At 49.4% G+C, this 15,694-nt stretch overlaps 1 protein-coding gene across 1 annotated transcript; it reads right to left on the bottom strand.

Moving 5' to 3' along the window:
- Positions 1–13,353: 13,353 nt before the first annotated feature.
- On the bottom strand, positions 13,354–15,249 carry LOC123169193 (splicing factor 1-like). Its single transcript, XM_044587039.1, has 2 exons — positions 13,872–15,249; positions 13,354–13,635 (listed from the first exon to the last, which is right to left on the bottom strand). The coding sequence occupies exons 1-2, from the start codon at positions 14,608–14,610 to the stop codon at positions 13,601–13,603; spliced, it is 774 nt and encodes a 257-aa protein (XP_044442974.1). The 5' UTR covers positions 14,611–15,249; the 3' UTR covers positions 13,354–13,600.
- Between the last annotated feature and the right edge of the window lie 445 nt (positions 15,250–15,694).

Here is a 15,694-nt window from a genome sequence, read left to right as displayed (position 1 = left end):
CCCCCCCACTAAACCCTAAACCCCTAAACCCTAATAACCCTAAACCCCTAAACGAGTTGACAAGATTTTCTTATTTTTTTATATCATTTATCCAAATCTCACATAACTCACGCGGCCCACCCCTCCCTAAATCCCGCGATTACAGCTCCGCATTCTAACCACCCGGGCCGTCCGCACCTCCCACGACCGCTGCAAGATCAGATCGGAGACGCCGGTCGCCCACGGAATACGCCTCCTGTGCTTCTGAAATTTCCACACCTGATTTGATGTTGTCTATTATCTTCCAAGCCTTGTAGGTGGCGCACGCATCCTTCGCTGCGTACTCGATGAGGTAGTCTGGTAGCGGGCTGATCCCCCACAGTTTATGGTCTTCGGTCCTGTTGATCTTCTTCTTCATGTTTTGGTAAAATGGGTGGATGACGTTGGCTGCAACATCAGCCAAGGAGTCGTACTGCTTCTTTCTGCCGGCATATGGAACTCTATAGTTTTTCTGAATGTCGATGTACTTTTCGGGATTGATCTCCAAACCAGACATCTTCAGCATCTATTTGTCATTATGAATGCTGAAACCGGCAAAGGTGAACAACTTCTTCTCCTGGAGGAAGCTCTTGAGGCGCTTGGGCCTTCAAGGGGAGAGACATATTGAAGATTAGTAGTAATTTTGAAGATGAATGCATGAAGTACATGATGTTATTTCTCTTTTTGGATCATACAGTTGAAAATAACACTACAGCAAACTACTTCACTACATCAACTTCAGAAACAACTTTTAATACATCTAGTCCAGTGCATCCACACCGGTAGACACGACACTAATGCATCAATATCAGAAACTACACTAGTATATCAGAAACTACACTAGTAGACACAACACTAATACATCTAGTCCAGTGCATCAACTTCAGAAAATAACACTAATGCATCCACAGCGGTAGACACAACACTAATGCATCAAGATCAGAAACTACACTAGTATATCAAGTTTGGTGATTAATCTGGTGCAAGATTTTAAGATACTAATCCAGTGCATCAGGGTAAAAATCTATGCCAGTGCATGTACTTGAGAAACCACACTAGTGCGTGCACTTCACAATCTACACTAGTAGATGTAGTTGAGAAACTAGGGTATATGAGTAGGATGGCTCACCATTTTGTGGCCGCAGCGATGTGGTAGACCAGGCAGAGTTCATCCACGCATAACTGCAGAACTGCTGCGTACTGCGGAGGTTCGTCATCCCTGGTATACTCCACATCAACGCCGACGAATCTAGGATACCTGCCGACGGCTTTCATGAAGAGCCTGGTGAGCATTTCGTCGGCAGTGTCTGGATTGCTGGTGCAGACGACCTCCAGCGTCTCTTTGCCGTGGAGTTCCACCTTGTCAAGTTTGGTGGTGTAGTCGCGCTTCTCACCGGGGACCTGAACGTCGTCTTCCTTGATGCTCTGGTCGGACGTCTCGCCACAGTGACGCTTGGTAGACGGCTCCTCTGCCATTGCCCTTCTCCAGCGACGGCGGTTTTGAGACAGAGATGGTGGTTGCAGTTTGTGGAGTAGATGGACGTGGTTCGCATAATGAGGGAGGAATGGAGGAGAAGGTGCCTTTTTGAGTTCTGGGGGAGGCGGTTCGTCGCGTGAGGGAGGCGCTCGTCGTTATCGTGATCGTGGGGGTCATGGGGCTCGTGCTGTTCGTGTTCCATTCTGTAACCACCCACGGGCCTGAAACGATAAAATGCTTAAAACACTTCTGACATGAAAAAAAGAGAGCAAAAAACAGAGTACTATCGGTCTCACAAGTGCACGCGGTCGTGCACCTCCTGCGGTCGTGCACCTCCTGCGGTTTGCCATCAATTGCTATCGGTCTCACAAGTGGGTCCCCTTGTCATCCACACAACCGCGCCACCACATGTACCACATTTTTCTTTCTCCCCGTCTCGACCACTCCACATCTTTCTTTCTCCCCTTCTCGACCAGCGCCGCCGCCGCCATCTCCCGACGACCCCTCTCTTCGCTGCCGGTGCGCGGCCGCCGCCAACTCCGGCAAGTACGTGAGATCTCCCCTCTTCTTCCCTTCCCCAACCGCGTCTCCCTACGGAGGTGGATCTGAGCCGATTGGTTTGGACTGAAACTTAGTTTTTGGATTGGATCTTGAGTTGGTTTCTATGGTTTGAACCTTTGGATTCAATCCAAAAGTTGAAAACGGTTTGGACTGGGTTGGATGACGAGCATGTATAGTTCGGTTTGGTCTAGATTCTAAATGAAAATATCTGGATTGGTTTGGTTTTGATGTGTGCCGTGGATTGGACTGGTTTGAGTTTGGATGCCGAACTATTCCCAGGTTTAGATGAGACGGGCATTGCCATTGTCATTGGCATTGCTTTATTACGTAGATGATAGTAAATAGATTGATTGGCCATTGCCAGTATAGGTTATCACTATGATTTATTACATGTATGATCTTTGTATTGTACTATGTACAATTCAACTTAGAGTTCAACATGTTCTGTGTAGAATGGAGGAAGCACCATGTGGACGCTGCAACTCACGGTGCCAGACCAGCCTTTCTACTGCCACGCTGTTCGGCATCTACTTCCAGCCTTCTTTTGTTGTTGCAGCGGTAACAATTTATATGAACCTTCTGACAGTACATTCTTTTTTTTTGCTATTTCCACTAATGTATTGTGTCTGTTATTTGTTTTTATCTTACACAGATCGTACCATGCAATGTGAGATTGGCATTCAATGAGCTCATCGGAGACACCGTGACCTTCGACGCTCTTGGGGGCCCATACACTATGCAGGTCGGGAAGGGGCGAAAGATAACCCAGATAGGAGGAGATGATTGGGATCGTTTCATCGCCCGCATGCGTCTTAGTGGGGGTGAATTGATCAGCTTCTCCTTCAGAAGAGATAGGCCCAGGATTTCTGTTATCTATCTAAATTTGATTCCGGATAGTGAGGATGAAGTTCATGAGGAGGAAGATGGTGCTGATTCAGATGATGACGATTCAGATGATGATGAGAACCCACTTGTTGAATACCTGTATGCCCAAGGACTCAGACTGGGCGACGAGGAAATCGGCAACCTCTGGGACATGCTTCCGCTACGTGAAGACTACCTAGGGAAGCCATTCGTGACCCGCCTCACAAGGACGAATGTTAAACGGCATATCATGGTATGTTACTTAGTGTGGTAATTACATGATATGCATGCTTAGTTAGTGTAGTAGTTCATATGATATGCATGTTGTAGTACTGTGATGAGAGGCCTAGTTTAGAATTCATTTAGTGAAGAATTTTATGACATGCATGTAGTGTAGTAATATGCGATGATATGCTTAGTGTACGCAGTAATCTAATGATATGCCTAATTACTGTAGTAATTTGATGCTTGGCGTATAGTGTAGTGATGTGATGATATATATGCTCAGTGTTGAATCCAATGATATATGTGTCTTGAAGTGTATGCTTTGTTGATAATTGCACGTGACATGATCATATATCATGTCAACTGTTTTTAGAAATTACCTAAGAGGTTACTTGATAGCTGTGGCATCGACCCGGACGAAGAAGGCATGGCTGCTGGACTACGCCTTACCAGAACGGGCTCCATCACCAGCTGTGCCTATGCAGTGGACACGGACGGTCGCACTGTCTTGAGCAGGGCAGGGTGGAAGAAGTTCCTTCGTGCCAAGAATCTTCGGGTAGGACAGGCCATCCTACTCAGTGTTGCGAACACCCGTCGCCATGACTTGAGGATGATGATCACCATCCACCTCATTTAGAACTGGGGTGGGCCATGTATCAATGTGAAATGAACTTATTATGTTAGCTCTTGTTTGCGAGTACTTGTGGTGTATTACCGTACCTATATCTACTCATATCTAGGTACTATTGCTTGTGATGGATTGCAACTATTATTAACTGGTAACTAATGCTCTACTAGCTATGATTATTCCACTGTGTTACATGGTAACTGTTATATATGTTTGCTGAAGCTTCCGAAGAATTTTACATACATTTTCTGAAATTCGAGAACATTTTTTTAATTTTTGATTTTTTTTAGATTTGAACTTTTTTAAAAAAAATGGGTGAACACTTTTGAATTATATTTTTTCATCAACTTCAAAAAATATTCGTATTATTAAGAAATTGCGAAATTTTTTAAAATTCACGCTTTCTTAAGAAAAACATAAACATATTTTGAATTCAGGAACAATTTTTTAAACGCTGAACTGTTCTTGAAATCAGGAAAATTTTCCAAATTCAGAAATATATTTTTGAAATTGTGAACATTTTTAAAATTTCCTAATATCTTTTACGAATTCATGAACAGTTTTGAAAAATTCATACATTTTTCAAAATATTTTGAATATTTACTAAAAATTCATGAACATTTTTTAACATATGAACACTTTCTGAAATCACGAACATTTTTTGAATCTGTGAGATTTATCATGTCCTGAACATTTTTTCAAGCCATGAAGAACTTTGGAATGCGAACATTTTTTCGCAATTTGCAACTTTGTAGAAATCCTGAATTACTTTCAAAAGGAAAAATAGAAAACAGAAAAAATAAAAAGGAAAAACGAAAGGGGCTTCCCGCCCCTCACATGGGCTGGCCTTAAGGGCGCACGAGGGACGGCGGGTGCACGCTTCCTTGGTTTCGGGCGTGTTGGTCGTCATATAGGATCGTATGCCCGGCCGTATACGTATTTGTTTGTATACGGCGACCTTTCGTGCACGCGTGAAGCCGCCGGCGCGTGGGGCAGCACGTGTCACGGGTAGTTGCCAAAACTATCCCATCATATAAATGTGGACGGCAACCACCTCCGGCCGCATCGCCCACCATTTCCCCCCGCCGCATCGTCTCCCTCTCTCCACTCCCCACTCCCCAAAACGCTCTCCTCTCCAACCTCCTCGTCTCCCTCACCGCATCCTCTCCATCGCCATGGCGGACGCAGGAGGCGAGCGCCCCGATTGGGGCGCAGATCTGGTGGAGCAGGCGCGGCAGGTCGCTGCGGGCACCTTTGTGAGGGGGCGTGCCGGCGTCCAGCGCGGTGCTCCCTCCGCTGGAGATCTGGAGAAGGCGGGGCCGGGCCGCAGCAGCGCGGTCCAGCCAGATGCGCCCGCTCTGGCGATCTCCGGCGAGGCGCAGAAGGTGGAGGCGGGCTCTGTCGAGGCGCAGAAGGTGGGGGCAGGCTGTGGCGAGGCGCACGAGGTGGAGAAGGTGGAGGCCGGCTCCGGCGAGGAGGAGGCGGAGCAGAAGGTATCTGCTTATCACTTTTAGTTGGTAGTTTTTAGATTGTAGTGTTTGTGGCCAGAATTTGTTTGGTTAGATTTGTGCATGGCCTTGTGATTTGGAAATTGTCTACCTGAGGTGATTAGATGGTGCATTAGTTTGGTTGTAAATATAGTGAAGGATGTGCTCATGTACTGGGTGTTGTCATGTTAATCCAAAAGAACTTCTCAAGGGCTGGATTTTTTTGTGCTGGATTGGGGCTTCTGAAGGAGAGGGGAAGCGTGGTCGAGGGGAAGGGGCAGTCTATGCTTATTTAGTTTGGGTTAGTTGTGGAATTTTGTTGTTGCTTCAGACATATTGACAGCATTGAACATCCTCTGCAATGCCGTTGCTTCAGAGATAAAAGCATCTTGGGGTTTTTTCAGATGCTTATTAGATTAGTAGTTGAATTTTTGCTTGTTAGATTTTAATTAGTATGAGGTTGAATACCTTATTTAAGGGGGAATTTAGGGTCAGATAGATGTCATATGATTATTAGATCTGTAGTTCAATGCTGCTGACATTTATGATTATTTGTTTTGATCTGTGGTTCAATGATACTGGATGGAAACATATTTGATTTGGAATGCATTAATTTTGATGTGCCAATGAATTGATTTAGATGATACAAGATTCATCTATAGTATAATTTGTTGTTGTTTTGGTAAGTAATGAAATTTTAGATGTTTGTTGGAGATGTATGCATTTATAGTTGAAGTTGTACCTAATTAACTACTGCATTATGTTAATATGTGTAGGAGCTTTGCTGCATTATCCCAAAAACAGTAATCTGTGCATATTGAAATTTGTAGTTGGCTTCTGTAATTAGTATATACTATATGTAAAGTGTGAAGTAAACATTCCAAGGCAGGATCCTAGCAACAAAATATACTATATGTTTCCATTAAGTAGTGTGGGGGGGAATTCCCTCAAAAGAAAAGTGTTGGGTAAATTCAGGGAATGTCAAGAATCCAGCTTGCATTTTCATTAGCATTTATGAAGGAAATCATTTGTCTTTTGATTGATTGCTTAGATTCTTTATTTATAAGGAAAGCATTTGGTCACTTGCAACATACCAATGTGGTTCACATTCACAATTTTGTTTGTAATGACATTCTGTTAACTTCAATTCAATTCATTGTAATTGATGTGCTTGTTTGACAATATAGCAGGAGGAGGAGGATCTTGTGGGCAACAAGAGGAAGTGGGAAAAGACTGGGTTCTACCCATATGACTCTGATGAAGATGAGCCGTACGAGGTAAGGCCTAGTTGAAATGTTATTTGTGCATTGAGTTAGTATTACGTGTTTATAGTTTTTTCAATGCATAATGTATTAATGTCAGTCATTAATGTGTGCAGTATGAATCTGGAGATGATGTGGACGAGGGGAACGTCGAGTCCTTTGAAGAGAAGGAGGTGCAGAAGATCAGGGCCCAAGGATCTGCCATGTACTACAACTGGAGGAAGGACAAGTACAGGTGCCGCTACTGCAGCAAGCCCAAGCCCAGGTCTGGGTTGCAGGAGCATCTGATGGAGCATTGTCGGGCTACATCCATCAGCAGTCATGACTACAAGATCAGTGCTCAGCATTCTGCCCTCCACAAGGTCCTGAAAAACCCTAACATGTAGTTGCCCTAGACCCTGGTTGTCGTATGATGGAGGAAGCCTCAGTTCTTTTGGTGAACTTTATGTGGTATTCTGATGGTGGAAACTTTTAGTGCTAATGTAGTATGAACTTTATCTAAGTGTAGTACTGTCATGTGTGGTCTAAACATATCTAATATGCTAGTGGTCTGAACTTCGAGGTGTCTGCATCAGCAAGTGTGCTGTGTGGATGCTGCTATCTATGGTAGTAATATATATTGCTATCTATATTTCTGTCCCTTAAATTTGCCATTATGGTTCCTTAGATGTATGATTTGCTTGAATTTAGCTGCTGCAATGATCAGACATGCCGCATCAGTGTTGCTTCACTGATCAGGCATGCTGCAAACACTTGGTGAAAACATGCATATTCATATCAGCAACATTGATATGGCATCGGAGTACTACCCAGTACTTCGTATTTGTCTGCCATTAGATCGACATCAACGAACGGTTCTAAAAAAGCCCAACCACTCTAAAACATGAGTAAGCCAACATCCCTACAAAAATTATTTCACTGCTTATGTTTATTTTTTTGCTGAATCATTAGGAAGCCCTAAATATTTGGATGCAAGATCACCGACATGGCACTACTGAAATATTTCAGTGTCTACATCTCTGTACTGAAAGTGCATTACTGAAATATTTCAGTGGCTACGTGTGTGTACTGAAACAGCACCATTGAAATATTTCAGTTGCTACATGCGTGTACTGAAACAGCACCACTAAAATATTTCATTTCGTACGTGCGTGTACTGAAAGTGAACCACTGAAATATTTCAGTGGGTACGTGCATGTACTGAAAGTGCACCACCGAAATATTTCAGAGGCTACGTGCTTGTACTGAAACAGCACCACCAAAATATTTCAGTGGCTATGCGCGTGTACTGAAACTGCTACACCGAAATATTTCTGGGGTTGCGTGCGTGTACTGAAACTACAGTACTGAAATATTCAGTGTCTACCCGTGTGTACTCAAATTGCATTGCACTACTGAAATTTTTCAGTGTGTACCCGTGTGTACTGCAATTGCACTACTCAAATATTTCAGTGTGAACCTGTCAGTACTGAAATATTTCAATGCCTACAACTATCTACTAAACTTGCAGTATTGAAATATTTCAGTGTCAACCCAGAGTCTATCACTCTAAACTGTGTACTGAACTTTTCTGGAGGCACTGCTTGCAGCCAAAATATTGCAAGTTCAATTTACACAGATTGCATCACGTAATTTGAACACAACTCTTGAGGTGACAGACAAAATTTCCTATCATGGATACAACTCCAGCACATCAAAATGTAGCAAGTAAACATAGCAATGCTATATGCCTAGACTCATTACAGCCTCGTCGATCAAACTAAGCTGCCATCCAGAGGCTACGGATTCAAGTACACAGGTAGCGAGAACATATTGCAGAGAATCAAATTAAGCAAGTGGCAAGTAATGATAGAATGAAATTCATCAATCTTACCCTAAACATAGCTACGGCCGCCGTTCAGACAAGGAGAGCGGCGAGGGAAGCGTGGAGAACGGCGGGGAAGCGATGTCGCGACCACTGTCCTCCTCCTCTTGCGCTTCGGAGTCATCTCCAACTCGGTTGGAGGCTCCACAATCTGCAACGGCACCTCGTGCACCGTGGGTTCCTGATCCAGTGGATGCTCTACCCTGGATCTGAACGCCCACCACCTACACCTGGTCCACGGGCTAGACGAATCGGCCTGCTCCATCGCCCAGAGGAGGATCTCGACCTTGTGCATCGGTTGTGCGGGTGGGGGGGAAAGCTTTGCCCTCTCCCTCCTCGTCATTTGCTTCAAAGTGGCCATTGCCGTCCAGTTCATCTGCAATATGTTGTGAAACCAAGAACGGATCTTCGTCAACCTGGCCATCTTGACCTGGTCGCCGCCGGCGATCTCCACGAAGTCGGCGTTCTCGCCGCCGCCGATGTACTCGATCTGCTGCTCCATCGAGGATCTTGCGTGGATGGAAGAGGGGGGTGGATGTGGAAGATGAGAAGAGCAAAGTTGCGGCCGCGAGAAGGAGGAGAAGGCTAGGAGATGGCCGCGGTTGCAATGGTGATGGAAGAGGGGAAGGAGCATGGCGGCGGCTTTGCATTGGACGAGAGGGGCGGCGGTTTTGCATTGGAGGAGAGGGGCGGCGGTTTTGCATTGGACGAGAGGGCCCCACCTTGTCATATATTTCTTAGGACTAAAATGCCCCTAGACTAATAGTACTTTCGAGTACTACGTATGTATGCGCCGTTAGATCGAGACAAACGAACGGCTCCAAAAAATGCCAACTACTGTAAAACTTGTAATGAGGAGAATGCCGCACGCCAAGAGCGGCATGTTGCCGCGAAGGCAAGAACATCACGGAAGGACCCTGACAGTGCAAGAATGGAGCTTAGCGGGCCATCTGGAAGGTCTGCCCAACCATGGAGCCTGAGCACAGCAGGTTGTGCGGATGCAGAGGCAATACGCACTTTGCTATGGCTTTGCATTGTGCCAAACTCCCTGCAAAACACAATAAATTCAAAGAAACAAATTAGAAAGATTAGCCGACGAAGAAACGAAAAATAAAAAGGATGGATAGCTAGCTAGAACCATGCATATTCTATTTTTCAGGTCTAATATATGCCCTGTATCAAGACTTGTCATGCTCTTGTACAGATATGTAATTTTATTTGGGGGCTTTGGGTGAAATATTTCGTTACTGCTATTGGATTCAGGGGGGAAGCCTCAAGTTTCATGAGGGGAAATCATTGAGACTACAAATGCGAAACAAACAAAAAAATAAGAGCACCCACAAGGCACCAAGGAACCATGATGGGCTACACCGTCACCATTCTTACGCGGCCCAGAGCTGAACATGAGTAGAAAGCAAGCACTCCCTCGGGCACATCTAGCCCATTACAGTGTATGATTCCTGGACTGCCACAATCCAACTCATCAGCTGATTTTGATGCTCAAGATAGTAGAAACCCAATAATACGCTGAAAATAGAAACTTGCTTTGACTGGTGCCTCCCTGCAGCCAAAACTTCTTCAGAGGACTCATACAGTCATACATCTTCAGAAGAGTAGACTTGAGAGTGAAAAGGACATTGTCGGGTACTCTAGCCACAACAATGTCCGATAGAAACGACACACGCTCATTACGCTAAAACAGTTAAGCGTGCTACATTCCATTGTTTCGCGAGGCACATTGCACACGAAACACTCTGCTTTCTGCTAAAAAAACATAGTACGCCCTGACATGACATCCATCTACATATCATGAACTGGAGTGAATCTAACCCTGCCAATGGTAAAAGAAAAATGCATGGAGTCCACAGGCAGAAGTGCTAAGCAAGAGACAAATGCTTAATAACAGATTAGATGAACAAAAGAAGAATGGATCTATCTAGGGTTTACACTAGAATGGAGAAGGGGGGGAGGGGGAGCAGGCCTTGCGGAGAGAGCGGGCGGTGGAGATCGGCCACGGCGATGCGTCTGCTGTCTGACGCCGACAGCTTCCCCGGCGGTAGGCGGCGGCGGTGGCTCGCCTTCGCTTCCTGTAGAGACTGAACGCACAGTTTGTATTGATCTTCAGCTCATATATATACAGAGTACAACACCACAACGCACACCCGTACTTGTCTAACCAACTAACAGACTCCCACTATCTACCCTAGAAGCTAGGAGGCAGGCAGAGGCATGCCGGTCGTGATTAGTTGGAGAAGTACGTGGGCCTGCAGACTCATTCCAATACTCCTCAAACGTGGCGGTCGGCAGCCCTTTGGTCATGATGTCGGCGAACTGCGAGGTGGTCGGCACATGCAGGACGCGAAACTGACCAAGAGCAACCTTTTCACGAACAAAGTGGATGTCGAGTTCGATGTGCTTGGTCCGGCGGTGATGTATAGGATTCTGAGCGAGGTAGACGGCCGACACATTGTCACAGTAAACAACTGTGGCTTTGTAGATGCTGGAGTGAAGCTCCTGGAGAAGCTGTTGTGTCCAACAGCATTGGCCACAACGCGGTACTCTGCCTCTGCACTGGACCTGGACACAGTGGGTTGCCTCTTGGGCGACCAAGAGATGAGCGAGCCACCAAGAAACAGGCAATAACCAGAGGTGGAACATCGTGTGTCGGGGCAACCGGCCCAGTCGGCGTCACTGTAAGCGACGAGCTCATGCGGCGGTGAGGAGCTGATGGTGATGCCGTGGCTGACCGTCCCGCGGACATAGCGAAGGATGCGCTTCACCATGGACCAATGGGGCTGCCGAGGAGCGTGCATGTGTAAGCACACCTGCTGAACAGCATAAGTAAGATCCGGGCGCGTCAACGTGAGATACTGCAGTGCACCGGTGATACTGCGGTATGTGGTGGCATCATCGGCAAGTTCTCCATCGGAGACAGAGAGCTTGGACCGCGTGTCGACCGGAGTTGAGGCTGGCCTACAGTTGGTCATGCCAGCACGATGCAGCAGGTCCTCAGCGTACTGATGTTGATGAAGAAAGAACCCCGCCGAGGTGCGCCGCACTTGGATGCCGAGGAAGAAGTGCAGCGCGCCCAAGTCCTTTAGCGCGATGGTGGCGGTGAGTTGCGCGATGACACGGCGGAGTAGTACGTCTGACGAGGCGGCGAGGACGATGTCGTCGACGTAGAGTAGCAGGTAGGCGATGTCGTGGCCTTGACGATAGACAAAGAGCGACGCATCGGAGCGAGTCGCCATGAACCCAATGGTCCGTAGACAGGTGGTGATCTTCGTGAACCAAGCGCGTGGAGCTTGCTTGAGGCCGTAGAGCGACTTGGATAGAAGGTACACATCATGTGGGCGTGCCTCGTCGAGGAAACCCGCAGGCTGCTGACAATAGACATGCTCGGTTAGCTCACCGTGGAGAAAGGCGTTTTTAACGTCAAGCTGGTGGACGGGCCAATTCCGAGAGGCGGCGAGCTGGAGGACGATGCGGATGGACGCCGGCTTGACGACGGGCGAGGTGTTGTGGTAGTCGATGCCGTGACGCTGGGTGAAGCCACGAACGACCCACCGCGCCTTGTACCGATCCAATGTGCCGTCGGGATGCAGCTTGTGGCGGAAAATCCACTTGCCGGAGATGACGTGGGCACCGGGCGGCCGAGGAACCAAGGTCCAGGTAGCGTTGGCGCGGAGGGCGTCAAATTCCCCCTGCATGGCCTGTCGCCAGTGAGCATCCGCGAGGGCTGCTCGAACCGACGTGGGAACAGGTGACGGAGAAGGTACGGTGGCAGTGAGAATGTAGTCGTCATCGTACTGCGTATTGCGGCGAGTGATGCCCGCGCGAGCCCGTGTCAGCATGGGATGAGCACGGCCGGGCGGCGGTGGTGGGGTAGAGCCACCGGCGAAGACCACAGGGGAGCTGCAGCCACTGGTCGCGCTCGACGGAGAAGGTGCAGGCGTTTCTGCAGCTGTGCCGGGCGAAACTGCTGCCGTGGCAGCACAAGTCGCCGCCGAGGCGGCCGAATCTGCTGTCATGGCAGCCGTCCTGGGCGACGCACGAGCTGCAGCCGACCCGGGCGACGAAACTGCTGTCGTGGCAGCAGTAGTCGCTGCCGAGGCAGCGGAATTTGCTGCCATGGCAGCCGATCCAGGGTGCGCCGCCGCGGTAGCCGAGGGTGTCGGAGCAGCAGGCGGCCGACGCGGCGACCCGGCGAGGAGTAGTGGCGGCGAGGTATCCCTGGTGAGGACTCGGTTGGACGCAGAGGGAGGCGCCGGGACCTGCGCAAACGGGAACGAGTGCTCGTCGAAAAAAACGTGACGTGATATGATGATCCGGCCTGTGGTGGGGTCGAAGCACTTGTAACCAGCATGATCAGGAGGGTAGCCCAGAAATACGCACGCCTTAGATCGAGGGGAGAGTTTATTGGGAGCCGTGGCTGTAGTGTTAGGGTAACAGAGGCATCCAAAGACTCGTAGGTGGGAATAGGATGGGGTTTTTCCGTAGAGGAGCTCAAAAGGTGTGACATGTTGGTGAGGCCGGCAAGGGCGCAGGTTGAGAAGATAGGTTGTGGTGGCGAGGGCGTCGGGCCAAAATCTAGTAGGCGTGGTAGAGTGGAAAAGGAGGCTACGCAGGCCCTCGGTGAGAGTTCGGATGATCCGCTCGGCACGTCCGTTTTGTTGAGAGGTGTAGGGGCAAGTGAGGTGGAAGACAACACCGTGGGTGGAGAGAAAGTGGCGAAACGCTTTATTGTCGAATTCACGACCATTGTCGGTGTGGAAGGAGAGGATGGGTCGTTGGAATTGTGTGGCGACATACGCATGAAATGTAATCAACACCTCAAAAACATCAGACTTACGCCGGAGAGGAAACGTCCAGGCAAAATGTGTGTGATCATCAAGAACAACGAGGAAATACTGAAACCCAGAGTTACTAAGTACCGGGGCAGTCCACACATCACAATGGAGCGTATGGAAGGGGAACGGCGCAATATTATTGGATTCACTAAAAGGCAAGCGTACATGTTTGGCTAGCTGACAGGCATGGCAAGTATGAGATGTAGCTTTATTACAATGGAAATCAAGGTTGTCTAAAACATGTGATAAAGCAGCGCGTCCGGGATGTCCAAGCCTTTGGTGCCATAAATCGGCTGTGAGGGCGACAAAAGCAGTGGGAGAAGCAGTAGCGCCGGAGGTGAGATGATAAAGATCGCCGCCGCTATTACATCGGAGCACCACCGTCCCAGTGCGAAGGTCCTTAACAGAGAAACCAAAAGGGTCAAATGTCACGGACACAAAATTTTCACGAGTAAGTGCGCAAACAGAGATCAAGTTTTTGATGAGAGAAGGAGAAATCAGAATATGACTAAGAGAGAGAGGAGTGGAAGAGGTGGCGATGGATGTGGAGCCAGTGTGGGTGACAGGAAGAGGGGCACCGTTGCCAACTAGAATATGAGATGGGGAGGAGGAGGGCCGGACAGCCGAGATCATACCGGGGTTGCCTGCCATATGCGACGACGCACCGGTGTCGAGGATCCAGTCACCGCCACCGGAGTAGGGCTGCTGCTGCATGGCGAGAAGGGCGGCCTGAAGGGCGCTGGTGTCCCACGGGACCGGTGCGGCGGCCGGTGGCACAAGTGCAGTAGGCGGGCCGGCGCCGTAGGTTGTCGCGGCGAGCCCAAGCGGAGGACGAGGGCCGAGCAGACCAGCCGTAGGTGTAGCAGATGGGCGCATCGTTATGGGCCATGCATTGAACGTGCCGGTCCAGGGGTTGACGCCGGCGTGGCCGTAGGAGGGCGGACGCGGCGCGTACGCAGGCAGAGGTGGCGCAGCCTGTGGTGGAGGGGGCCCGCCATGGCCACCTTGGCCGCCGCCGTTGCCGCCCTTGCGGCGCTTGCGGCCGCGCTGCCCGCCGCCGTTGCCCGCATGACCACTGGCGCCGCCTGGGACGCCATGGGCGCCGTTGCCACTAGATGGGTAGGGCACAGCAGATGGCGGAGCAGAAGTGGTAGCAGGCGGTGGAGGCAGAAGGCGCCCGGCGTAGAGCGCAGTCGCGGACTCGTGGGAGGCGGCGTGATCGATGCGGCGCTCTTCCTGGAGAAGATAAGTGCGTGCTTGCAGGAACGTGGGCAGCTTGGAATCGTCGTACGTCATGGTAGAGATGGCGTGGGCAAACTTGTTGGAGAGCCCGCGGATCATGTTGGAGACGAGGCCGCGGTCGGTCACCGCCATCCCGCAGTCGAAGAGCGTGTCGGCGAGGGTCTGGAGGCGGGTGAAGTAATCGGTGATGGAGAGGTCGTTTTGATGCAGGCCGTGGAACTCCTCCAGAGCGAGAATGCCCTGCTGATTCCGATTGGAGAGGAAGAGCTACCGGCTCGCCGTCCAGAGCGTGTACGCCGTGGGGTTCCGGTGGCTGACCGCGCCCCGAACTTGGGCGGAGATGGAGCCGAGAAGCCATCGGATGATACACCAGTCGACCTGCGTCCAGACGGCGTCGGTGAGCCGGTTCCGGGCGTCGACAGTGCCATTGACATGGTCCTGGATGTTGTAGGACATGAGAAGGGCATGGAGGAAGGAGCTCCAGGTGGTGTAGTTCGGGGGGTGCAGCTCAAGGGTGACGGGCACGGCGGAGGCTATGTTGAGAGAGAGGATGAGGTGGAGAGGCACGGAGGGGCTGGCAGAGGGTGGATCGCCGAAGGGGTTTGTGCCGGGGCCGGAGCCGGAGCCGGAGCCGGCGGAGGAGAGGTCAGAGAAATCCATCGAGGGGCGGAAGCGAGGAAGGAGATCGTGGAAGTATCTGATACCATGTAGAGACTGAACGCACAGTTTGTATTGATCTTCAGCTCATATATATACAGAGTACAACACCACAACGCACACCCGTACTTGTCTAACCAACTAACAGACTCCCACTATCTACCCTAGAAGCTAGGAGGCAGGCAGAGGCATGCCGGTCGTGATTAGTTGGAGAAGTACGTGGGCCTGCAGACTCATTCCAATACTTCCGCTCCCGGGAAGCCTCCGCTCACAGTGGTCTGGTCTCTGCCTCTCTGGTGGTGGTGGAGGCTGGCTCAGTAGCTCACAGTTCACCCGCTTACTTGTACTTGGGTGAATTTGGGCCATCCGGCTAGGGATGGTGGTGGGCTTCTCGAGCAGCGTCGGCTCAATTTTTACTTTTTACAAAGTCACAATGCTGTAAGCCTGTAACCACCCGCCTCGCGAACTTCATGTGTTTAATTCCATCGCTTCTTCATCTTACCTTTTTTGTTCTATTTTCGTTTTTCTCTCATCTTATCTTCTAATTTTTTTCCATTTT

This window comes from Triticum aestivum, chromosome 7D (genome assembly GCF_018294505.1).
Source record: "Triticum aestivum cultivar Chinese Spring chromosome 7D, IWGSC CS RefSeq v2.1, whole genome shotgun sequence".
NCBI lineage: Eukaryota > Viridiplantae > Streptophyta > Magnoliopsida > Poales > Poaceae > Triticum > Triticum aestivum.
This window is presented reverse-complemented; position numbering and strand designations above follow the sequence as displayed.